At 38.0% G+C, this 26,280-nt stretch overlaps 1 protein-coding gene across 5 annotated transcripts in view; it reads left to right on the top strand.

The window, feature by feature from the left end:
- The window catches only part of ankib1 (ankyrin repeat and IBR domain containing 1), a 60,297-nt gene that overhangs the window by 30,056 nt on the left and 3,961 nt on the right, over nt 1-26,280 (top strand). The window contains exons 4-19 of one of the 5 annotated variants that reach the window (XM_008112514.3): nt 2,130-2,312; nt 4,932-5,049; nt 6,301-6,509; nt 8,391-8,479; nt 9,417-9,561; nt 10,366-10,532; nt 12,276-12,364; nt 16,853-16,983; nt 18,545-18,679; nt 19,374-19,460; nt 19,558-19,624; nt 20,780-20,925; nt 21,111-21,289; nt 22,448-22,499; nt 24,510-24,603; nt 25,761-25,897. In XM_008112514.3, the coding sequence (XP_008110721.1) occupies nt 2,130-2,312; nt 4,932-5,049; nt 6,301-6,509; nt 8,391-8,479; nt 9,417-9,561; nt 10,366-10,532; nt 12,276-12,364; nt 16,853-16,983; nt 18,545-18,679; nt 19,374-19,460; nt 19,558-19,624; nt 20,780-20,925; nt 21,111-21,289; nt 22,448-22,499; nt 24,510-24,603; nt 25,761-25,897 (2,028 nt within the window). Of the gene's footprint in view, nt 1-2,129; nt 2,313-4,931; nt 5,050-6,300; nt 6,510-8,390; nt 8,480-9,416; nt 9,562-10,365; nt 10,533-12,275; nt 12,374-16,852; nt 16,984-18,544; nt 18,680-19,373; nt 19,461-19,557; nt 19,625-20,779; nt 20,926-21,110; nt 21,290-22,447; nt 22,500-24,491; nt 24,604-25,760; nt 25,898-26,280 lie in introns of all 5 variants that reach the window. The other 4 variants (XM_008112513.3, XM_008112515.3, XM_008112510.3 and 1 more) reach the window with 4 other exon arrangements.

The following is a 26,280-nucleotide window of genomic DNA, read 5'->3' as shown; positions in this document are numbered from 1 at the left end:
AAGCAAACTGTCGCTGTTTAGTCCACTTCAGTTACTGAATATATAGATATATATCTTGCCTTTCTATCTTAATATAAATCAAGGTAATGTACATCAGATTCCCAGAATGCCTCTCATCCAGGTCTCACCAAGACTCACATTGTGTTGGGAGTCGAAGTTGTTGTATCCTCATAACTGACCCAACTGTATCTTACTACTTGCTTTGCCTTTAATTTTGCACTTAATTTTCTCGCAGTTGCCAACAAGGACAAACTATACTGTGTCCGTAATTTATTATATTGTACCTACTAACTGATGTGGTGGTGTTAATGTAATGTTCCACAGAAAATATTTGGCTTTTCATAGCAATCAGAAGCCTTGTTACATTCCTAATTGGTCTATTCCATATCATTCTTTGCCTTAATATATAAATGGAAGCATGCATGCTGATAAATTAGATGTTATAGAGCTACATAGCTGCTCAAACACAGGAGCAACCATTGCAGTACAAACCTTCACTTGCAAGCATTTAATTGCAGAAAGGCCAGACTTGTCAGTAGAGCAGTCACTGATAGAAATGAAAGATACTTTTGTTGACAGAAAAAGGGCTGCATGGTGCCTATTCCTCTTAATGCATGTGATGGAGCAACTGTTGATGAAAGCTTAAACTGATGTTCACTGTTCTGGTGATGACACATCATCAGCTGTAGTGTTGATTCTGTTGAGTGGGGAGAAGGTTCTGTCGGTGTTTTTTGAGCAAGCCGTTGTGGAAACAGGCTGATCATTCAATCTGTCAAGTAACTTTTGAAATATTACTTTAATACTTCATATTAATTTAACATTTTGTATGATTTTCACCAAAAAAAATCTTAACCTCTGAAATTGTTTTAAAGTGCATATAAATAATACAGGTGCTATCTGTACTCTATAGGGGAAAAGCTTGTAATGCTTCTCTGTTTTACATTTCACACTTGCAGTGAGGAATGTGAGGAACTGGCGCATAATGAACAGGACTAGCAAAAAGAGACAATTGTAATTGACAGCGTGTTACTTACTTTTAATAGCTCTCTGCAGGGCAATTTTATTCACAAACACATACCTCCAACAACCATGCAGGCTACATAGCTTATGTTTCTCTCAGTAATAGCAGGACCATAAACAGTATCTTTTGTGAAATTACCTCTGATGTCATAGAAGGCAGCACCAGTAACTGAATAGGCTTTTCTTTGAAGGATCTACCGTTCTCCGGATGCGTCTTTTCTGGGTAATAATTCACCCATGAGGTTCAAAAGATATCTGCGGAATGTTCTGAGGAAATGTTATTTTTCTCCCTAGTTTTTGTCTGAGCTCCATCTTTAGCATCCCATGCTTACCTTGTCCTGCCAGGATTTTTCTTTATATTTATCAGGGCAACATTCTGCTCCAATTCAGGCTATGGGAACTACAGCCCTTGTGGCCTGGTTTTAGTGGTGGATCTAAGAGCATTGCATGAAAAGATCTTGAAAACCTGGGAATCTACTTAGATGTGGTTAGCTCCACATTCTTCTATTGCAGGAGAGAAAGACTAGGGTGATACTCATGTCATGTCAAGTTCACCCATCTTCCTTGATTTTCCTCAGGACCATGGCACCATTCCCGGCATGATAGTCTCTTACCAGGTGGTGATGCAATGTTCCAGATTTCACAAGTCCTTTTCAGATATTGTTGCTTAACTATTCCTTCCACTATCACAGTGGTTCTCAATTATTCCGATTTCTCCTAAGTTTGTTAAAAAATTGTGAAAACTGAGGACTGCAGAGATTCTGCTTAGTGAATGATAATGCTAATCTATGTGGTGTATTTCTGCCTAAGAGTACATAAGTTTACATGTTGGAATATACCACAGCTTTATGGAGCCAGAATGCATCTGCAGGAGCCTCCTGAGTATCATCCAGCTATAATTTAGGGAGATCATTGTGAGAGAAGGTACTGATGCCATTGAGAGAGTACATATATTACTGTAATAGAACTAGATTGAGCATGTTACCAGCAAAACTCGAGCCTCTTGAATTATTTACAAGGATGTGTATTAAAAGTAGCTTTTGAATTTTTTGACCTCAGATCTAAAGTAACAAGCAGTTATTTAAAATGATGTTTTCTTTAACCCTTAGCTTCTAGTAAAACATGGTGGAGACTTGTTTGCTGAAAATGAAAATAAAGATACCCCATGTGACTGTGCAGAGAAACAGCATCACAAAGAGCTGGCACTTAATCTAGAATCCCAGATGGTGTTCTCACGAGATCCTGAAGCTGAAAGCATTGAAGCAGAATATGCCGCTTTAGACAAAAGAGAGGTAAAACAAACTTAATTATTGATAACCTTGGCTGGAAATAGGCATACACAGTGTGCACTTTATCAGAAAAGGCCTAATTCACCAAAGTGTCACAGAAAATTTACACAATCTGAAGGTCTTGGACTGTGTCTGTTTCTAGGAATGATTGTGAACTGCACACTGACAGTGGAGTGCAGAGGGGGGACATTGCATTAGTTGCTTTGATTCTGTCCTCCCAATGTATTGATTAAAACAGTTTACTGTTAGATCATGCATGTGTATAAATATTAATGTACATATCCTTGCCCTTAGTTCTTCACTATCTCTCATCATTCCCTGCACTTCACTAGAAGTAATATTTCTTACCTGTCCCATTAGCTAATGCTTTCTTTTGTAGATGTGATAAGTGGACCAGTTTTGACCTCATTAGAAATAGATGGTGTGGTGTGGGAATTAAGAGTGTGAATATGTGGGACAGTTAAAGAAAGCATCAGGGCTTGCTTTACTGTTATACTATTGGTAGAAAATTGTGAGACCACATTTCTTCCTCTGAAGAGAATTTTGCTAACCTAGTATTAACTGGAACTAAGATTATTTCTGAGTGAATTTTTTGTGCGTGATTGAACAGAGATGTGGCTATTGTTATGAATGTTATCACTGTTGTAGATATATCTGTTAATCATTATTAAGTTAAGAGGCACAAATTCACTCCTGGAAGCCTATGATTACTTTGGTTTACCACCCATCACTTAATCAGCACTGTCTTAATTTTCTACCAGTTCCGCAAGATTGACAAAATAATATTTCTATCATATGTCTTGTAATACCAGGGAATAATGGCTTTCAATACAAGATTTAATGACTACATTTGCCAAGTGAAATTCTAGAGAATCCCAGCTGACAGAAAAGTGCTGATGGATACAGCTTGCTCTTTCTGTCAGTAGAAACAGCTAAACTGTCCAAAAACAGAATGCTTAGAATTATTTCTGAACAAGTTTTTTGTATGCCTTATGCAAGCCTGAATTAATCAACATATCATGGATTGTGAGCCAAGCTTGTAAGACATACAAGAAGTCATAGCATCCCAATTTGAAAGACATACTAAGCATTTTGTTCCTTATTAATATAGGAGTAGATGATATACTGTATGTCTAATTATAATTAATTAGGACGTTCTTGAATTCTCCCTTAATTCTGGGTGCATATATGGCCAATGCCAGAGAAACATTTCAAGCAATGAAGAAAGCCACTATATAAATAGTTTCAGCAGGAGCATCAGGAAAAGAGTTAAGGTGAATCCTGCATCAGGTCTCTGCTAAAGTGTGTTAGTGTTAGCCTCCAAATTAAGATGGCCTGCTCTCAGAGCCAATGAAGCAGGTTCTGAGATTACTTTTTGGCACAGCTAATAAGATAATATAATGATGTCAGTGTGCAAGAATTAGAAATGTCAGGGAAAGTGTACCTCATCATAAATATTATAATTATTGACATAACTATCAGTGATGTAAGGTTTTGTAATCCTCCAATTAAAATTGAAGATACATATAATACTGAATTTGAACAGTATAGTATGAGTTTGGAACAATACATGTAAAAAGATTTTCTTTTGGAAAATGTTTACTTGAAAGCAAAAATACATTCCAGCGATAGCATTTCCTGGATCATTTGTCCTCAGAAACATAGCATTCATTCCTCTGCTGTTACACATCTTGGCATGTTAGCTTTGTTTTCATTGTGTTTCTGTATGTAGGGACATGTGCCTTCAAGTCACTTGTAGACTTATGGTTTCCCCGTGAATTTCATAAGTTTTTCTTAGGCAAGGAATACTCAAAAATGGTTTTCCCCATTGCTTCTTCTGAAATACAGTGTATAACACCAGGTGCTCATTGACAGGTTCCCACCCAAATGTTTACCAGGCCTGATCCTAATTAGTTTCCAAGATCATGCAGGGTTTGGTGCCTTTAAGGTACACAACAGCTTTTGCTTTCATTTAGTTTGTCTGTATACACTTTCTTTAATATTATGAATTAAAATATGTGTTTGTCATTCTTAAATAATTTGTTCTAAATCTTCCATGCATCTTCTGTCCTATTTTACATGGAGTACAAATGGATCACTTTGACACAGGAAAGTTCTGTGATTATTGATCTAGGTTTGAAAAAAATAATAATAAAAGAAATTTAACAGGATGATGTTGCATCCTTGTGATTATACTACAGTAGTTCATTGTCGCATATGGAATAGCATTTATAGCAGGTATCTGATATATACTGTAATATAATAAAGGGTTGCATGTTTTTTTTCTTATGCAAAACCTGAAAAAATTAGGCTACACATTTTTATTGTACTTCCTTTTTGTGAGGCTCCCACAAAATATTTCAATACATGTGCCTATATTCTGGTCATTCTGAAATGTTCTTATCCACTGTGTACAAAATTTACCTAGTGAGCTGACTTTTTCTACCAAGACACTGCAAAAACAATTGTGAGGGTAAAATGGGGTACACTATTACTTGTTCGTTTCTATATACAGAGATGAGGTAGCCTTTGGGGATGTTAACATTTTTTCCTCTTTGCCTCACAAATTCTGAAGATTTATATAGTACTACTAACATGTTACTTTGTCCTTCCATTTCACAGCCATATGAAGGGCTACGACTTCAGGACCTAAGAAGGCTCAAAGATATGCTGATTGTTGAATCTGCTGATATGCTTCAAGCCCCTCTGTTTACTGCAGAAGCTTTGCTTCGAGCACATGGTAAGTATTTCTCAGCCAATTGTAATAAAGGATCTCCTGACAAACTATATTGATATTCTTCTTTCTGTGCTTTTTCCTAATCAAAAAAACATATTATAAATGGGAAATTGTGAAATATAATATTTCATCTTTCATTTAAAGTACAGTTACTTTGGCCTTATTCTGCTATTAATAATATGTGGAAACCTTCTCCTAGGCTGGTCACTGATGAGTTTGTAATAACATGAAAAACATAAGAGGGTGATTTTCTTTCTGAGAGTATGATTAGGTCTCTCTCTTGTTGATGCAATCTAGATAATCCAACTGTATTGATCTGTGGTATGGGGCATGAATCTGGGAGCCAATACCTAGGGAGATATGGATCTTTCTGCTAGCTTCATACAATTTTAGAACCTTTCAAGAACCATATCAAGACTAGAAATTACTACCTTGACATCAAGGATGGGTAAAATTCAACCCTAAGGCTACCTGTGGCCCCTTAAGGTTCACTTTTGTAGTGCTTGGCTTCTCTGATCTCTTTAGACTGCATTTTTCTGGATACATAAAGGAGGAAAATTGCCTCTTTTTCACTTTTTAATGATATAAACTGTTGGTCCTTGACACTATTTAGAACTTTTAAAAAATTCAAAATACACTTCAAACCACTTCCAGGTTTTGTTGTTTTGTTTTTTGTTGTTGTTGTTGTTGTTGTTGTTTTTTGCTGTCATGTAGTTTCTAGAGACTTTCCAGAGCTGAAACGCAGGACTTTATCTACAGATGGCCAATACAGCATCCCTCCCCATTCCTCCTTTATTGGAGCATAGAATTTGCCACCATTTATAGGGAAGATTGTGGAATGAAGTAGATGTTCCCATTAATACAGTGGAAAAGGAAATGTAGGTCGCAAGGGTTCATCAGGATATTCATAGTAACAGATGTTTTGCTATATGAGCAGATTCAAGATGGCAAGTAGTAGCATATGGAAATCTGTTGAACTACTTGTTTCCAACCTTTTCTTTTCATGAAAAACTAAATTAGTAAATCACATTTAGTTCATGCAGAAGGTTTTCATGAAAATAGTATCTTTAAAGAAATTCTGCATATGTTCTATATACCATAATATTTACTACCAGTGTTGCTTGCACATGAAAGTCTTATGCAAGCTTGGTGCTTGACTCACCCTCTAATGTGATATTAATCATAAATTGTGCATTCACATATCCGCATCTCATTTCCAGAGCACTTCTTAACACTTCCTTCATTTTATTTAAGACTGGGACAGGGAGAAGTTACTTGAAGCTTGGATGTGTAATCCAGAAAACTGCTGCCAACGTTCAGGGGTTCAGATGCCAACTCCTCCTCCAAGTGGATATAATGCTTGGGATACACTTCCTTCACCAAGAACTCCTCGAACTACTCGCTCTTCTATTACTTCCCCAGATGAAATTAGTCTCTCACCAGGAGATGTTGAGACAACTATGGTATTTCTAATTCTAGAGATAAAACTCTCCCAGTATATTCCTTGAGAACAACGAATGTTAAGGAGGAATTGATTAAAAATTCTTAAGAAATTGCCCTTATATGCACTATTTCTGGGTTGGAAGAAACTACTCAATTTGCAGCATACAACTGAGGCCCTGGGACTATTAGCATTTAACATGCAGCCTTTAAAAAAAAACCTGTATTTGCGGTGAAAGCAAGATTTGTGTTTGTGGGGGAGAAGTACAGCCAGTCTTTCCTTTCAAGTTGGCATAAGCTTTGGAGAGGTCTTGCTGGCGCCAGTTAAAGATTCCACCTGCTTTGGAAAAAAATCATTTGTGATAGTCGGATGAGAGATTTCCTTCAATATAACATAAAAACATAAGTTGATCTGTGTTGAATGAGACCAAATTCTATATAATACAGTAAGCTGTCTCACAGTGGTTAGTCATTGCTTATGGGAAAATCATAGGCAGGGATTGAATATCACAGCATCCTTTTGCTTGTATTCATCAGCATCTGATAATTCAGTGGTATATTTTCTATGATACGGAAGAGAATATACAGTAGTCATCATGACTATTGGGAGCCCCTGATGGCGCAATGGGTTTAACTTTGTGCCAGCAGGACTGCTGACTGAAAAGTCGGCGGTTAGAATCTGGGAAGTGGGGTGAGCTCCCATCTGTCAGTTCTAGCTCCTGATACAGGGACATGAGATAAACCTCCCACAGGATGGTAAAACATCAAAAACATCTGTGCACCCCCTGGACAACATTCTTGCACATGGCCAATTCTCTAACGGCAAAAGCAACTTGCAGTTTCTCAAGTCATTCCTGACACGAAAAAAAATCATGACTAGTAGTAAGGATAGCAAAATTAGATACTAGTGATTCTCAGCTCTCTCAACTGATACTTTCTATCTAGTTCAGTGGTTCTCAGTCTGTGGGTCCCCAGATGTTTTGGCCTTCAACTCCCAGAAATCCTAACAGCTGGTAAACTGGCTGGGATTTCTGGGAGTTGTAGGCCAAAACACCTGAGGACCCACAGGTTGAGAACCACTGATCTAGTTGATGTGGAGAGTTACTGTTTCTCACCTCCATAAGCCCAGGCATAATAATAAGCAGATTTATTTTTTCCCTTAATGTGCTAGTTAATTAGATATCATTAATTAGTTTGCCTAATTTCTCTAGTTTTTCAGCCAGTGTTACCATCAAATAGCTAACTACAAAATGAGGAAACGCGAATAAACAGTGTTTTACTGTGCTTTCCTATAATGTTTTCCAAAATGTCTTACCATTTTCTTTCACCCCATTGTGAAATAAGTTGTCCCAAAAGCATTGCTGCCAAAACAGAATTGTTAAGAAACAAATCAGGACCTCAGCATTCTTGCAGAAACCTGAGGTTTCTGAAAAGGACAAGCATATATATATTAACAAAGCCTTAAGGAGTTAACTCCCCATGACACAAAGTCTTGAGTACTCTCAGAAGCAATGGAATGTAAAATCATTTGGAAAAGTAGAGAGAGGAAAGTGTTGTGTGCTTGACTGGAACTCTGAAGAGCAACAGCTCTTAGGAGGCTTGTTCAATATGATAGTGATGATGTGTGTATAGAGGTGTAAAATTTCTGGAAATGTTGAAGGCATGGGTCAGACTCCTTTTATCTTATCTCACCGTATAGTGTTGATTAGTTGGAATAGGGAAAGAACTATGTTATAGTCTCTTGAACTCCATGCAAAACAAAGGATAAGATGCAAAAGAAATAAAGAAGATAAAAATCAGAAGATTGCTGTTTTTTGACCAAACCAAATTGTTATCTAGATCATAAGTTTATTATATGACGTGCAAAAATATTTTTCTTGTCTTATTTATTTCCTCATGTACAGTGTGAAATTTGCATGTGTAATATTTCTATATTTGAAGACCCAGTAGATATTCCTTGTGGACATGAGTTTTGCAGAGCATGTTGGGAGGCGTAAGTATTCATTTTGTCATTTTTACAAAATTATGATTTTCACTTGAGAATGTAGATTGAGCATCCCTTATATGAAATGCCAAGGACCAGAAATGATTTTTTTTTAAATTTGGGTGGTTGGAGATCAGGGATGGGACTCAGGTATTAACATGAAATTAATTTGTGTTTCATAGACACTTTGTACACATAGCCTGAATATTTTTACTAATTTTGTGCATGAAACAAAGTTTGTGTACATTGAACAATCAGAAAGCAAATGTGTCCTACTTCAGCCACCCGATTTTGGAGTGTATCAGATTTTAGATGTCCAGATGAGGCTACTCAACTTGTAATAAGTTTGATATATTATTTCTATTTGAAAGAAAGTCATTATAGACAGTAAATCTTGATTAATAGAGAAAGTTTAATTCCTAGGACCCTAGCCTAGATGCAGTTTTATTTCCAGTTTAAATGGTTATTTCCATATAAACCAGAAAATTCCCAAAATGAAAGCAGAGTAACCCGTGACTTTGGTTAATGGAGTTCAAGGCCGCATTAAGCAGCTTTAGCCTGCAGTAACCTGGATCCCATAGTTTAGCTGACACAGAGCTGATTTGCACTAAGTGGTCAGATGTGCCTTGGGTTCCAAATTCCAAATTACATGTTAATCTCACAACAACAAAATAACTATCACCATTTCAGAGAGTAAAACTGGAAAAGCTCACACAAATGTTTTTTCCTTGATAGAATGTATGCATGATTTGCTATAAGAACAACTGTGAAATACACTTTAGTCTGAAACTTGTTGCTTTCATTTTTTTTCTTTACAGCTTCCCATTTTATCCAAACTGTGCTTAATATTAATCTTTCTAAAAGTAACCTTGAAAGTTAATTTTTACTCTGTAAAATTGATGGGGTTTAATATATCCTTTTCAATCCCAATACAAATATCTAACAGATTTTTGAATATGAAAATTCAAGAGGGTGAAGCCCACAATATTTTTTGCCCAGCGTATGATTGCTTTCAGCCTGTTCCAGTAGAGATCATAGAAAGTGTGGTTTCCAAGGAGATGGATAAACGTTACCTGCAGTTTGATATTAAGGTAAACTGTCAGATTACCAGCATGCAGCTAAAGCACCTGTCTGAGCTGATTGCTCTAACTCCAGTTTTAAAAAGCTCTTTGAGAGAGAAAGACAAATGTCTGTTTTAATAAATAAGAAGTATGAATCTAATTTATTTTCTGAGTCCCTTCAGGAAGCAAGGACGGGTTATAAATAAAGTTTTATTATTATTTATTATTATTCTGTTTCACTGGCAGTAGTTACCTGAAGTGACTGTAGTAGTAGCTATTGTACCAGAACGCAAATTTACTGTGGCTAATCAGAGGAAGAGGTTTATATTTTTAAAAGGCACTTTTAAATGTTTTCAACCCAACCCTACTAATTCTTTAACCATATTGCCTCTTGGGACAATGGTTGAGGAATAATGTAGTTCTCTTAGCATTGAACCAAAATTGAGGTGCATTACTCTCCAATATCTCATGCTTTCCTTAATCAAAGAATCATAAAATATTGTAACTTTGCATGGTAGAATTAGGGCCTGGCAGAAGATCTCATTGGTGGGTCTTATCTATACCTCCCATCTTTTGTATAAAAATACAGTAATGTTCCAAATACTAGATGTGATATTTAGTATTACGTATTAAGTTCTTTGACTCAGTTTTATGTATTGTTAAAAGCAAATTGCTAAAATTGTCTATTAGATGTGGGATCATTATCTTTTCTAGATATTCCAGTTACTATACCTATTTTAAACTGCAGAAACTGTAAATAGCAAGATGAAGTTTTGTGTCAGTAGAAAGCTCAAATGGTAACTGATTTGCACATCCTTTTTGTTTTGTTTTTAGGCCTTTGTTGAAAATAATCCTTCTATTAAATGGTGTCCTACACCAGGCTGTGAAAGAGCAGTCAGGCTAACAAGACAAGGATCTAATACATCTGGTTCAGAAGCCCTAAGTTTCCCGTTGCTAAGAGCTCCTGCTGTGGATTGTGGGAAAGGGCATCTTTTTTGCTGGTTGGTAATATTTCTTTGTACTCAGCTTTAAAACAATAGCTGCTTGGTAAAAACACTTGATAGTTATATGCTATACAGTATAGTAGTTAACATTTCTAATTAGATCCTTATATGCATAGTGTGACATCTATTTAGTTCTCCGTTCCTATTCTGTCATTTTTGTTTTTAAAACTAAGCGTTTTATTGCTTGATGTATTGATAGCTTGTAGAATCAAATAATATAAAATAGTAATACTGAAAAAAAGTTAATTGTCTCATCAGGCTGAGTTTCCAGATCCTCTGTTTTTTCTTAATTTCAGAGCCAAATTTCTATTGTACATTTCCAATAATTTGGGTTTACAGAACAGAAAACCTATATGTGGATTTGAAAATGTAGCTGTTATCTCCACATCTTATTTTCAGGGAACTTAACATATGAATGGAACAGCAGTGACTGTGAGAAAGAAACAAGGCAATTTGTTGTATATGTATTATATCTTTCTTTGTCGGCTATTATTTATGCTTCAGATCTTTTGTCTGATTAGTAGACCATTTATTGATTTACTATTTTACTCCTTTTAAATTCCCTTCCCCAGAAGCATTAAAAAAAACCTTCAGCATTTGAGCCCGAGAAAACTCCTAGCATTCTGTTTCATGCAGCAAGCTCTTCCATGAAATTCTATTTCTCAAATAGTGCTAAATTTAGTTGTTTATCTTTTTTGTACGTTGGATGTGTGGCAGATGTCTGAAGCTATTTTGCTGTATTTCCCACGAAAAGAATGAGTCGTGATCAATCTGGAAATCATATTGACACATCTACACCCAGGCACCATCTGGAAGCAGAGTAACTTCTGCTTCAGAAATCTGACTGCTGCTCTTAGCAAAATTATATTCTCTCCTGCGAAGGAGTCATATTCTGTTAAAAACAAAAGAGGACAATAGAAAAGAGATGATATATTTGCTGTTTCATCATCAGCTGGCCTTCTCACAGTCAGTCTTGTGTTTAGTTTAGTTTATTTCCTCTCTAAACCATTAAATATTGTAGCAGATGCTTATATCATTATCAATCAATAGAAGAGTAGCCATAGGATTTTGAATGTTATTCTAATTCTAATCAGAGCTCTTTAAAATATCATGTAGCTTGACACATGGCAACAAAAAGACACATACTTCTTGTATTTTAGAGCATGCCTCCCATCAGATATAAAATATTTTCGCTGCCATTGGGAGACTAAATAAAGGCGCATACACCTGGCCATTGCCATTGTCTTGACCACTCATAAATTTGCTCTTCTTCCAAATGTCTATAATAAGCCTTGAGTTGGCCTGTATTGTCTGTTCTGGGACAGGAGGAATATAATTATTGCCATGGATTTGTTGTTTAGTTTAAGAAAACTTAAAATATTCTGTAGTTTCTGAATTTTTGAGAGAAGAGAATTACTGCTAATTTTCTGTTCTCGATGGAAGCTTTCTCAGTTGAAACTCCAGCAAGCTTTCTCAACCTCAATTGAGAATTATCAGGTATTATGTACTGCATTGTCCTTTCTTCATTGGGAGATGCTTTCTGGCTTATTCTACCATACATCACATTTTTGGAAGCATACTTATGTATGTTTGCGAAACATAATTGACATTTTATACAATTAAATGTGCTTACTGGACTTAACTTTCCTGGTTGCATTCTTGCATGATGCTGAGCTTGCATTCTTTAATCTGAGGTTTATTATAAATGAGAATTTAGCCTGCATTTTGTCAAATGTTCAGGGAGTGTCTGGGTGAAGCACATGAACCTTGTGATTGTGAAACATGGAAAAACTGGCTACAGAAGATATCGGAAATGAAACCGGAAGAACGTAAGAATGGTCATTACATCCTTTTACATACAATTTTTGAAAACTGTTTTATTTGTAACATAAGATTATTATATACTGTAAAGAAAAATAACCCTTGCTGTAATACCCTAAAGCAGGCATGGGCAAACTTGGACCGGCTGTTAGGAATTGTGGGAGTTGAAGTTCCAAACACCTGGAGGGGCCAAGTTTGCCCATGCCTGCCCTAAAGACCTCAGATCAGGATCAGTTCTGGTTAGATGGGGGATTGCTAATTAATACCAGGTGCTCTTTGCTATATTTTAGAGAAAGGAATTGGCAAAACCACATCTGAGTATTCCTTGAATAAGAAAACCCTCTGAAAATTATGGAGTCACCATAAGTCAACAGGTGACACAAGGAGGAATAGATTAACAGTGTGATTTCGAGAGCAGAGAGCTGGACAGATATGAGCAAGCTGGAAAGGTGAACTGAGAGATAAAGCGAAAATTAGTTTTGCTGACTTAAATAGCAATGAGGTGGCATTATTAACACAGAGATAAGCAACAAAGGATTTGGACTAATCTTGGCTGACTGGACAAAATGTCTTGCAAAGTAGGATTAGAGTTTTCATTTTGGAGGCAGCTGAACTTTTGAATTTGAGTACTTTGGGTGCAAGGTTTAGGAATGGTAGATTCAAAATCCATATTCAGCCTACTGGAATCACGGCCAGAGTTGGAGGGGGGGATTTAATTATGACAAAATAAGCGAGATGTGATGTTGTATTGAAGCAGCTTTTCGCAAATGGAAATTAATGTGGTATCCACAAGCTGTTATATGGTTAAAGGAGACTTTAAAGTAAGGAAGGGAAATACTTGACCTTTTAAATGTTTTAGACTGCAGTTCCCACAGTCCTTAAGGATTGTCCATACTAACTGAGACTGCTGGAATTTGGAGTCCAAAACATTTAAAGAACCAAGGTTTTTCTTCATGGTCTCTGTAAGATTGTACACATGGGTTTTCCTGTGCCTGTGCAGTCAGTTCGGAATCTTCTAGAAGCTCTTAGGATACATTTTGGTGGTAGCCCCACCCACACTCCCAGTGGAGGTATATAGCCAGTGGGAGGGGCTACAAGCCTTAGTTCCTTTTGTCTGCAGCTCTTGCAGCAGCTAAGGAATCTCTCTATTGCTCTCCAGACTAGCATTTGAGATTTTGCCTCCGGTTTTTGACCAAGAACTGTTACTGACTTCTCTTCCTGGCTGTCTTACCATTACAATCTCTTCTCCCTCGTTTTAACTTGGACTGCTTTGAAAAGAGAAGCAGAAGAGGGGGGAGCCAAGCGCTCCCTCAGCCGCTATATTCCCAAAGGCCTCCACACCGTGCCAGTGGCTATTTCCACAGCACCTGTGCCGCCAGAATTCTCCGCCCCACACTTCCACTGGAGCTAGAGGACATGCACACAGCAGCACAAACTGCTTCGGAAGACTTCCAGCCCCCACCATTGGCTGGTGAGCTCCTGACTGGCACCCTGCTGATCCCCATTGTGGAGCTCTCGGTGAGAGCGGAAAACAGTGGCTTGGACCCTTCCTTGGCTCCACCACCTCTCTTGGGACCAAGGTCTGAGCTTCGCCGCTCATGGGAGAAACCCAGACTGATATCGCAAGGTCACTCTATCTCCAGTGATCGTACCGGCCGAGAGACTATTACCGCTTGGTATCAAGTTGCCTGCATATAGTCGACACTGTGGGGAAGCTGCAGCTGTTACCTCTATCCGCAGGCATGAGGGACATGCCATTGCTGAGGACCTATCCATCTTTTCAACCCTGAGACTAACGTGAAGCTGGAGCACACACATAAAATGCACCAAAAAGTTCACAAATTTGGGTTCCCAGCACACTTTTCTTATCAGCCAAGATCAAAGTGGTCACCAGCTAATCCTTTCTACCGGAAGCTGTTTAATGCAGCAACAAGCAGACTCCAATCTACTGCACAAGTCAAAACACCTTTCACCAGGAAGCAGAACCTCCCTTTTAAGGGACACCAGCATGGTAAGGTAAGGCAGCAGGGCAACCACAAAGTGAAGTTTAGCCATCTCTCGGCTTTGTGTCGTGGGACACCTACTACAGTGTCTCATGATGCCCCCCCTGAATTCACGTTTCCTTCCATTCCAAGTGTTTGAGGTTTCACCAGTCAAGGTTTCTCTTCTTAAATTCGCAGTTGCAAACCCGCATGCCTCAACCAGAGATACCTACATCTGTACGCCCTCGGCACCCCTATTTCAAGAACGGCTGTTACCCTTTCCTGCTGGCTGGCAAAACGTTACCTTCGATGCTTGGATTCTATGCGTAATTCAGAACAGGTATGCCATTGAATTCAGCTGGCAACCAGCTGTCAGCCAGATACGGAGGACATTTCCTTCTCCGTCTCTGTGGGAAGATGTTCGATCCTTACTAGAGAGGAGGGCAATACAAGACCTGCCCCGCCAGCCTGTTATAATTGTTCTCCAATCATTCAAACTCTCCCTAAAGGGACACATGGTCCAAATCTTCATGGACAATACAACAACAAAATATTATATCACCAGGCAAGGAGGAGCACACTCCCTCTCGCTCCAGTTCTCACTCTCCACATCTGGAACTAGTGTGTTCCCAGGGGGATACTTCACCTCCTGGGAAAGGAGAATGTGCTGGCCAACCATCTAAACAGAACTCCTCATGCCAATCACAAATGGTGCCTCCTCACGAGGTTCTCACATTTTTCGGCACTGGGGCAGTCCAAACGTGGACCTATTTACTACACTGAATAACACACATTGCCCTTACTTCTGTGAGCAGCTTCCCTGGGATCAGGCATAAGGCTGCCTCGGAATGGAATCGTTTCATTACCTTTCTAAAAAGGAAAGGAACTGAGCTGTTAGCTGCTACCACTCCCATGAGTCTGGACTTCCTACTCTCACTACTGGACGCTGGACTCTCCTTCTCTCTAAAATGTGACTTGGCAGCCATTTCATGGTACAGGAGAAAAGCTGGTGACCCCTCCTGTTTCTCTAACTCTCTGATATAACTTTTTCTTAAGGGTTACAAGAATACATGGCCTCTCATGACTCTCCCCAACACCAGCCTGGAGTCTGGAAATTATGCTCTCCCATCTGTCCAAGTCGCCATTCGAACCACTCTCCTCAATGGACATATCTTACCTGTCTTGGAAAATAGCCATTCTTGTGGCCACCACCTCTGCATGACAGGCAAACGAACTGTGTGCCCTCCACGTGGATGCGCCAAATTCGTGCTTTCACAAAGATAAAGTTTTCCTTCATACCAATATAGCATTTCTACCTAAAGTTGACTCAAAAGTTCCATATGTCACATGACATAGTACTACTGGCATTCTTTGAGAACCCATCTTCCTCTCTGGAGCAATCCCTTCACCTGCTGGATGTCAGGAGAGCCTTGGCTTATTGCATACACACAGAACTTCTAAGCACAGAAAGTCTCCCAGACTTTTCCTTAAATATCGGAAGGATGCCAGTGGCCTTCCAATGTCAGCACAGCAGCTGTCCTCATGGATTGTGTCCACTATCCGCTTGGCCTATCAGTTGACAGGTCATGACTTACCTTCGCAGATCAGAGGCCACTCCACAAGGGTCATGGCCACTTCCTGAGCTTTCCTGAGGGGCTTGTCTTTGGAGAACGTTTGCTGGGTGGCCGCCTGGTCTACATCTCATATATTTGTTGCTCATTACAAGCTGGATGCTCTTTCCACGAAAGATGCAGCTTTTGTCAGAGCAGTCCTCTTTTCTTCGGTGGCATGACTCCTGCCATCCAAGGTCAGTAACTTGCTAGTCTCCCATATGTGAGATTTCACAGAGACCATGAAAAAGAAGAAAGGGTTGCTTATCTGTAACCATCTTTGTTCGCGTGGTCATCTGTGAAATTTGCACATCCCCGCCAATCCGCCTCACTATTTCATCATGCCTTGGTTCCTCTGGCTACTGTCCTACTTCAGAGAAACTGAGGCTGTAGCCCCTCCCACTGGCTATATACCTCCATGGGGAGTATGGCCAGGGCTACTGCCAAAATGTATCTTAAGTGCTTCTGGAAGTTTCCAAACAGGCTGCACAGGGGTAGGAAAACCCATGTGCGAATTTCACAGATGACTACTCGGAAAAACATAGTTACAGGTCAGCAACCCTTTCTTCCCAGTCCCTGTTTTAAAGCATTTGTGGAGTATCAAAAACAAAATACGATCAGAAAAGCATGTTCCCAACTGTCTTTATTAAACTGTACAGAATACTGTTTCTAACTGAGCTTGAGATTTTTTTTAATTCTCTGTATATTTTAGAGAAGTAAAAAGCTTGTTAAACATGGTTCCAAAATTGTAAGCAAAAACTGGCAGACTTGAATGGGTAGGCAGCAACTCTGCTGTTTGATTTTGTTATAATTTAAATGGCTTGAGAAATATAGCTATGATTTGCTTCTAACACAACATAATATGTGTGGCATCTCAACTTTTCCTCTTTTTCCCTCTTCAAAGTTGTGGGAGTTAGCGAGGCTTATGAAGATGCAGCCAACTGCTTATGGTTACTCACCAACTCTAAACCATGTGCCAATTGCAAGTCTCCCATTCAGAAGAATGAAGGGTGCAACCATATGCAGTGTGCAAAGGTAAACAAAGATGGTTGCTGTATTTCTCAAAAGGGACTTTTTCCAATTGCATCTTATTTCTTTTTTTAAAAACTGCCTTCGCTCGAAAATTCAGACACTGGTCATTTTTTCACAACTAGCTACAACTTGTGAGAAAGTATCTTTCATTACACCCTTCCTTTTGTAACTGTAATATCCATAGCATTCTCAGCCCTCTTTGATAAGTGCATATAGGTCATTTGCTAAATATAAAGATTCCACTGAGGCAGTCTTCACCTCTATTCCTCTTAGAGGCCAGTCTAAGCATGATAGCCAAATGCAATCCCATGTCTTTTTGTTATGTAAATAGTCTCAGCTGTTGGCAATAGAAAAGGTGTGTTTAACCCTTTTTCCCAGCCACGCTCTCCACAAAAATCATCTTTTTGCATTACTTAAATGAATGCAAATAATGCATTAGTGGGTGCTTCACTTTTGGCATTTATTCTCCTCGCTTCAGAAACATGCTTTGAATGAATGTATTTTGCCAATGAAGAGAAAAGAAAATCAAATTATTGGATGTAACACTTTTCCCAATACTACTCATGACTTTCAAATATCGTTTGGGGGTTTTTGGGGGGTTATGGGGGTTTTTTTGCTTCTGAATAAATGGACTAATTCTTTTGTCAATATATAGAGATGAAATACATGGATATAAATTGAGGAAATGACTGAATATGTATATCTTGGACAAGTACAGTTGAATAAATTGGCAAATGGAGAATGGACAAGTCGCAAGGTGGCTTGGACGGCTTTTAATTGAAACCGGGCAGTTCTAACAGATGCTAAACTGCCAGTGAAAGTCAGAGCAGATATCTTCAACTCTACAGTTTTACCAGCAATGTTATACGCTTCTGAAACATGGGCAACAACAAAGTTAGAAGAGGAAAAACTGGCAGTGACTCAGAGAACAATGGAAAGAAGGATGTGCGGCGTGACAAAAAGAGATAAAGTTAGCAACAAAGAGCTACGTCAAAGAACCGGGGTACACGATGTGGTCAATGAGATCTATGAGGCAAAAAGAAGATGGGCAAGGCATATAGCACGAACAAAAGACAACCGATAAACATGGCAACTAACAAATTGGATACCAAGTGACCACAAGCGGCCCTTGGGCAGACCTCGCACTTGATGGTACAAACCAATGGTTAAGCTATTTGGCCAGAAATGGAAAAGAAAAGCACAAGATCATATATTTTGGCAAATGGTAGATTTATGTGAAGCCCAAAGGAGTGGATTGACAACAAACCGAATATAATAGAATAGAAATATATAGAGAAGCCATTTAAATCATACATTTTTGTGTCTGGCTCAGAACAATCTCTTCATCATCCATGGTATATTTTCTCAGTGTCATATTAGAACTCAGATTCAAACCTTACGTTTGTAAAACAATTTTGAAATAATAACATCAGTACTGAAACAGACTTGCAGTAGTTGTGTGATGACAACATCATGATGAATTTATCAGGATGTAGTGCTCTAGATCTCATTGCAAGGATCTGACAAATCAGTTTAAAGAATTGGCTCTTTTTTTCTTTTCAAGTGTAAATATGACTTCTGCTGGATTTGCCTTGAAGAATGGAAGAAGCATAGTTCTTCCACTGGAGGATATTATAGATGTACTCGCTATGAAGTAATTCAGCATGTAGAGGAACAATCAAAGGAAATGACAGCTGAGGTAAGAAGGCAACCAATTTCAAGGAAACTGAAAGGTTTTCCTTTTGTCTCCCCAAGTCCTTGAATCTGTCACTATGAATGAATAGAAATTAGTTACTTATGGTAGTTTTACATTTTCTTCAAACTTGTGCATTTTCATGGCTGAACAGAGATTCAAACCCAGATCTCCAAAGTCATAGTTTAGTGCTCAAAGCACTGCAGCATGCTGGCTCCCATTCTAAAATATACCCAATGGTTTAAAACATTAAATACAAAGATGAAAGAATTAAACTAGATTAGAAAAACACTTTAAAAATACTTTAAAATGCCAGATAGTAAAATCAGGGCTGGAGCAAGTCTGACTTTGCTTGGGAGGAAGTCCCACATCTTGGTTGGGGCTCTGCTGAGGACCTCAAATTTCAGGCAGGGTGAACCTGCATTTGTGTTTGTTTTGTGCTGTCTTTCCATTATCAAGGTCCAAAAAGGTTAAGGGTTTTGTAGGTGAAAGATGCTCCAAAAGTGAGATGTTGCCTACCAATTTAACATAGTGATATCAAATACAGTTGATTAGCAGTATCTGGAATTTGTGAAAACAACTGCTGTTGACAATTGTAATGGCTTATTGCAGATGAACTTTCACTTTTAAGTACTACATTGAAGTATCTAATGAATTGCTTCCCCACCCCCTCTCTTTATTACCTACAATTATTTTCCAGGCTGAAAAGAAACACAAAAGATTTCAAGAACTGGATAGATTTATGCATTATTACACCAGGTTTAAGAATCATGAGCTCAGCTATCAGGTGTGGATGTAAATGGTTCTATAGAATTATTTTCCAGCTTTATTAGTTTGAAACCTCAAATACATAACTTGTCTTCGTTTCCTCCCTTCATTTTCAGTTAGAACTACGCCTTCTCAAAACAGCCAAAGAAAAAATGGAGCAACTGAGTAGAGCCCTCAGTGGACGTAAGTATGTCACTTCTGGATACCTTCTAGTGCTCAAATAGTGTGTCTGCCTTTCAGTATTTAATTATTTGTAATACAGTAGAGTCTCACTTATCCAACATTCTGGGTTATCCAATGCATTTTTGTAGTCACTGTTTTCCAAACATTGTGATATTTTGGTGCTAAATTCGTAAATACAGTAATTACTATGTAGCATTACTGCGTATTCAACTACTTTTTCTGTCAAATTTGTTGTATAACATGATGTTTTGGTGCTTCATTTGTAAAATCATAACCTAATTTGATGTTTAATAGGCTTTTCCTTAATCCCTCCTTATTATCCAACATATTCACTTATCCAACGTTCTGCTGGCCCATTTATGTTGAATAAGTGAGACTCTACTGTATTTATTTTTGTGCGTTTCAAGATTATTATTTTTATGGCTTGGCTTAATTTGCCTGGTGAATTCATAGGGCATTATATCATTTTAATACTGTTGATATATAATTGTATTTTTATGTTTGTATATTCCTAGTTTTAAAATGTTAGCGTATTGGTTGTTATTGTGAGCCACTTTGAGGAGAGGAAAAGCAGGATACTAAGAAAAATAATAAATAATAATAAAACATTATTTGACACTGAATCTAACTGCATTATATGACACTATACTCATTAACGGCGCTCCATACAGTCATGCCGACCACATGACCTTGGAGATGTCTACAGACAACGCCGGCTCTTCGGCTTAGAAATGGAGATGAGCACCAACCCCCAGAGTCGGTCACGACTAGACTTAACGTCAGGGGAAAACCTTTACCTTACTTTACCTTTTATACTCATTACTATCTTCCCACATTATGTAAATACACTCATGGACTGAACACTGAAATAATTAGGCAAATTGGTGTTAAACTGCCCCAAGATCCATATGAAGTCATGGTGCTTCTTCACAATAATATTTTTTAATTTTTTTTATTTAACACATTTTTGTAAACTGCATTCTAGAGCACATTGCTGATGCTGGATAGAACATCATTTGTACCAGGTTTAGATTCAGCTCTAATTTTATTCAAACATACGTAATAAGTTATTCTTAGTTTGGACAAAATCCTACTGTTAATGGAAACAGGTAAAAAACTAAACATTATTTCCAGTACCTTGAATTTCTCTTGCAGCTGAAGGAGGATGCCCAGATACCATGTTCATTGAAGATGCTGTTCAAGAACTTCTCAAAACCCGCCGCATCCTAAAGTGTTCTTACCCCTATGGATTCTTTTTAGAACCAAAAAGCACAAAGAAGGAAATATTTGAACTTATGCAGGTAAAGGGTGTACCTGTGGTGGTATCTGCTGCATCTCATTTTTGAGAAACTTTCTAGTTTAATGTATATAGAATTTATTTTTCAGTGATGCCTACTTTTTGTGTGTTGTCTTGGGCGAGTACTAGAAATTATTACTCTTTTTGAAGCTCTAGAAAGTTGATATGGATATTTATTTTCTATGATAGACAGACCTTGAAATGGTAACAGAGGACCTTGCCCAGAAAGTGAACAGGCCTTACCTTCGTACTCCTCGTCACAAAATCATCCGCGCTGCCTGCCTTGTGCAGCAGAAGAGGCAAGAGTTCCTCGCCTCCGTTGCCCGAGGAGTTGCTCCGGCGGATTCTCCAGAAGCTCCAAGGCGCAGGTAACCTAGTCCTAGCAGAGGTTTGCATACCCAGAATAGTTACTTCGATAGCCAACAACCTTTGTAAGCCTACATTTCAAACTTGTTCAGTTATCAGGCCTAGGCAAACTTTGGCTCTCCAGGTGCTTTGGACTCCAACTTCCACAATTCCTAACAGCTGGTAGGCTTTTAGGAATTGTGGGAATTGAAGTCCAAAACACCTGGAGGGCCAAAGTTTGTCCGTACCTGACATAGATGAAGAGAGTAGGGATTTAATTTTTAGTTAAATTGAGAGTTTGGGATCAAAGGAAGGTTATGAAGGAGGGAAATATAAATCAATGTAAAATAATGTCCCATCATTCTGGTAATAAAGTATCGGATGTAAGGTACTGGGTAGTATACTCCATAAAGCTTGACAGGATGGTTGGGAAGACAGAAACTGAAATAGCAAACAGTTATGATACACATAATTTGGAATTTGAACAAGTTCAGAGAAGCATAGCTGAGATATCGTTTTGTAGCTTTATAACTTGACCATGTAAGGTGCCAAAGCTGCATCATATTTTTGCTCTTTAACTTAAAAATTGTATTAAATGTACCAGGTTATGTGCCTATAGGTGTATAAATATACAGAACCAGGCATTTGACCAAAATGAAGTAGCGGGAATTGTTAACCAGCCACTAGAGGCTCTGGTAGGAAACTCTAAAGATCATTGTGCTCTACATGTTGTAAAATGGGCATATTTCACTGCTTTTGATATGTATTCCAATTAAATATATGCCTGAATCTTATTGTCAGTTTCAATTAGAACAGACACATTGAATCAATGGAATTTAATATGGAGTCTACACAGGTTGAGACAAAACAACAGGATTCATCTTATGTGCTATAGATTTGTACAAATTCATTTGAGTCAGCATATAAGTCCAATAGTATAGGTTTGTTCCTCATATTAGCTGTAATGTTTTATTGTCAATTCAACCAGGTCCAATCTAAATGTTGGTTAAGCTGTCAGTTTCAGATCTGAAAAATGTACAGTTCTTTTCATGGGAGTAGTTAAATTAGCACATTGAGTAGTGTTTAAATAGAAAATTGTTTTACTTTTCAATTTATTGGGTGGTGGTGGGTGCTGTTTATAAATTATGCGATTTTCCAATGACAGTCTGTTTAATTTGTAGCTTTGCTGGTGGAACATGGGATTGGGAATACTTAGGATTTGCATCCCCTGAGGTAATTCCTGTCATTTATAATTATGTAAAATCTTACATATTATGAAAATAACGAAATTTCACTTTGCATGATTAGCTTTCTTAATAGCATTGCAAACTGTATCAAAGTTTGCAAGGTATAGGTAAAATTTCCGTTTTCGCTGCTTTGCAATAGAAGGAAATATATTAAGACCATACCCCTATGGAATGTACATAAAGGACAAATCACTGTCCCGAGTGTAATCTGCATCAGTTCTGTTTCATTTCTTGCCAGGCAAACAGTCATGATGGCTGTAGTTTAAAGTAACATTCTCTGTCTATTAAATAGGGGAACAATGCTGTTCCATCCCTTGCAAGGGAAGGTCCCAGTTCCTCTTCTTTGTTTACCTTGGAAGGGATATCATGTTATAAGATTGATCTTGGTGGGATGCTTTGCCATAATACAGGAGCCAATGTTCCTATTTCTGTTCTTCCTGAGTTGGTTTCTGATACAGCCTTCCAGCAGCCAGCTACAACTCTTATTCCCAGTCTCTTTCTCTTTCAGTAGAGAGAAATTCAAACAGGTTTATTTTGCATTTTCTCATCTTAGAACTTTTACATGTGTTTTCCATACTTTGGGTGTTATCTTTGAGGAAGGGGAGTTGGGAGTATCCCTTAAGTTTGTTTATTAGTTGAAATTGGAGCATTTTGCTATTCAGAAATAGTCTTATCATGGCTTGGAGAATGGCAGATAAAGTCTTTACCTCAACATTTCCTTTCCCATTTTTGTTTGTACATTAAGTGGTTGAGCATAAATCAGGAAAGAATCCTTGCTTTCAACCACCCATAGTTTTCTGCATATTTCCTTTATTGTTGCTGGGTAGCACTTTGCTTGCAAATCGTATAGTTTGCTTCTTCTAGGGAAATTAGCTTGCTTGCTTTATTCCCAGTTCTTCCAATGATGTTTTGTTGCCATGTTTATAACAGAACATTGTAATATAAAGTGCAAGTAACATATGCTTACTATCAATACACATTGCTTGAGGTCAACGTGCTACATTAGTGCATTGAATAATTTTGACTTGATGCTTTGGCTGTGAGCCTCTCTTCATGTACTGCCTCTAAATATCGGGATATTGTGTCCATAGAATTAATAATCATAGCTAGAGCTATATTCTATGAGTTTATTTAATCCTATTAAAATAGCCTTTATACCACAGAATTCCTATTTAGTTTTTTATCTTAGACCCATTTCAACTTAAGAAATAACTCAAAAACATTAGCTTTTTAAGTATTATGGAAACAGGATAAACGATGAGCCGTTGTTTCTGTTTAGAACCTAACAAATAGTCTTTCAATGTTAGAGACATGTAAAAATCATTAATTCATCAATATATTTTCTGATATGTGAACTCACATCAAATATACATCATTACAATGTGAATAAAATAAACAGGGCTAGGAAAACTTGTAAGAAGAAGAATGCAAACTGTTAGATGGGAGCTGCTTTAGAGCTATTAGCTTAATTTGTTCTTTAGTAATTCTTTGTGTGAATTGTATTTTTTTATTTATAAAAAGCTTACATGGTTGTAGGCCAGAGGTGGGCAGAAAGTAGATTTAGATCTGCTAGTAGATTTCTTGGTGATCTATAATAGATCAGCAAGGATTTCTGACTCTCAGTTCTTGTTTAACAAAAAGAAAAACACAGCGACTCTCGCCACTCTAAATTATGCCGATAAAATAAAGTTTGGATTAACAGGAAATGCGTTTTTGTCAACTCAGAATTCTTCAATTTAGAGAATATATCTGTTGCACCATCTTCTAATGAGTGGCTCCCACACTTCCATTTAAAAAGCAAAATTATCTTCTGAAATCTGCCCACCCCTGGTGTAGGCTACTGTTTCCATTTAATGAAAACAGGTGATTTTATAAGGCATAAAATCACAGGCATTCTTTTTCTTTAAATGCGCTGTTTGTTATGCCCATAAATATTATTGCATGCTCCCCTGTATTTTGTAACGTTTGGTTTATGCAGGAATATGCTGAATTTCAGTATCGGAGGAGGCACCGGCAGCGGCGGCGTGGAGACATGCACAGCCTGCTTAGTAATGCTCCGGACCCTGAGGACCCCAGTGAGAGCACACTAGGTCAGGTTTGGCACAGAAGAGCTTGTTTACCCTTCTAGCTAGAGCCAGGCATGGGTGAACTTTGGCCCTCCAGGTGTTTGGACTTCAACTCCCACAATTCCTAATAGTCGGCAAACTGGTAGGAATTGTGGGATTTTAAGTCCAAAATACCTGCAGGACCGAAGTTTGCCCATGCCTGAGCTAGACACATCCCTTATTTCACAAAATGTATACATTAGTGGAGTTTCTTTAAAGCCACAAACCTGTTATTGTTGGGAGGGGAATTACAATATTTAGCTTAACAGAACGTGGAGACATTTACATGTGTTTGGGACAACTTCAGAGCAGGGATCCATTTTGCTTAAATCTTGAGATCTTTAGAATGAAATAAAATATTTTAAGGGAAAACGTACCATATAGTATTGAAATAATAAAAGATTGTTTTGGGAATTAGCAAAGTAATTGGGACTGCAAAGAGGATTGTAGCATCACGGGATCTCTGTGATTCTTATTTGGAATTCTGTTGCATCTAAATAATGAAGCTTACATTGTTCCAAAATATAAAAAGATGTGTCTGGAAAAGAAGTTATGTAACCATTGGGCTAGGTTTCTGTTTGCAGCTCTTCTCTATTTTCACACAATAAGAGTATATTCACTTTGAGGAGATGTCTTGGATTCTGATGTACACACATTATTGAAGTGCTTATGTCAGTACTCTAGAAAGTGGCCTTATATCACACTGTGTCTATCTCTGATCCAATATTGTGTATTCTGGCAGTGGCTTTCCAGGCGCACAGGCTGAAATCTTCCACATTACCTTAAAATGACCTGAGGAATACATATTTACCATGAACCTAGTCAGTAGGTTTAAAATATGAATCATGCCACAGGGAATATGTCTAGGGAGTGTTCTGACAGTTAACAACAAACGTGTTTGGTGCAGAAATGCTCAAAACATATTCAGCGTCACCTGAAGTACATTGGCTGTTCCACATTTTCTTCAGTATTTTAGGTCATTTGCTAGTCCATGGCAAGATGACTGTTCAGATGAAAGAAGCAAAAAATAAAGAAACCAAACCCCTATGGATTTAAAAGGAATGGGGGTATACATTTTCTGAATTAAATAAAAAGTCAATTTCTCAAATTGATTTTAATACAAATTCCTTGTTGTTGAACAGAAACCCAAGAAGCTGGCAGTAGTAATAGAAGACATGGGAATTCCATGGTGAGTTCAGCTTCCATGAGTATTCTTCACAGCTCTTCTCTTCATGACTATACTCCTGTTAGTCATTCTGAAAACCAAGATTCTTTGCAGGTATATGCTTTTCTTCTTTCCTCTCTTTCCTATCTTTGATGTGCTGTCTCTTCACCTTGCATGCCTCTGCTTTCTATATTCTATATTTTGGCTGCTGAGAGTTGGAGATTTAGATGCCTTGGTTCAAAATGGGTTTAAGAACATAAGAAGGAGATCCCTGGTATCCTTCCATAGAAATATTAGGAAGTAAATGTGTGTGTCTTTCACTAGAACTCAATTGCATTAATTTGTATAGGGCAGTTTTCCACAGCAGCATTTTTTGGATTTAATTCTGACAATTAGCGTCTATTTAATACATTTTGGCAACTAGACTAAATCGGGCCTTCACAACCTGAGGCTCTCCATGTGTTTGGGACTCCTACTCCCAGAAGCCCTAGCCAGCT

This window comes from Anolis carolinensis, chromosome 6, assembly GCF_035594765.1.
Source record: "Anolis carolinensis isolate JA03-04 chromosome 6, rAnoCar3.1.pri, whole genome shotgun sequence".
Taxonomy (NCBI): domain Eukaryota; kingdom Metazoa; phylum Chordata; class Lepidosauria; order Squamata; family Dactyloidae; genus Anolis; species Anolis carolinensis.
This window is presented reverse-complemented; position numbering and strand designations above follow the sequence as displayed.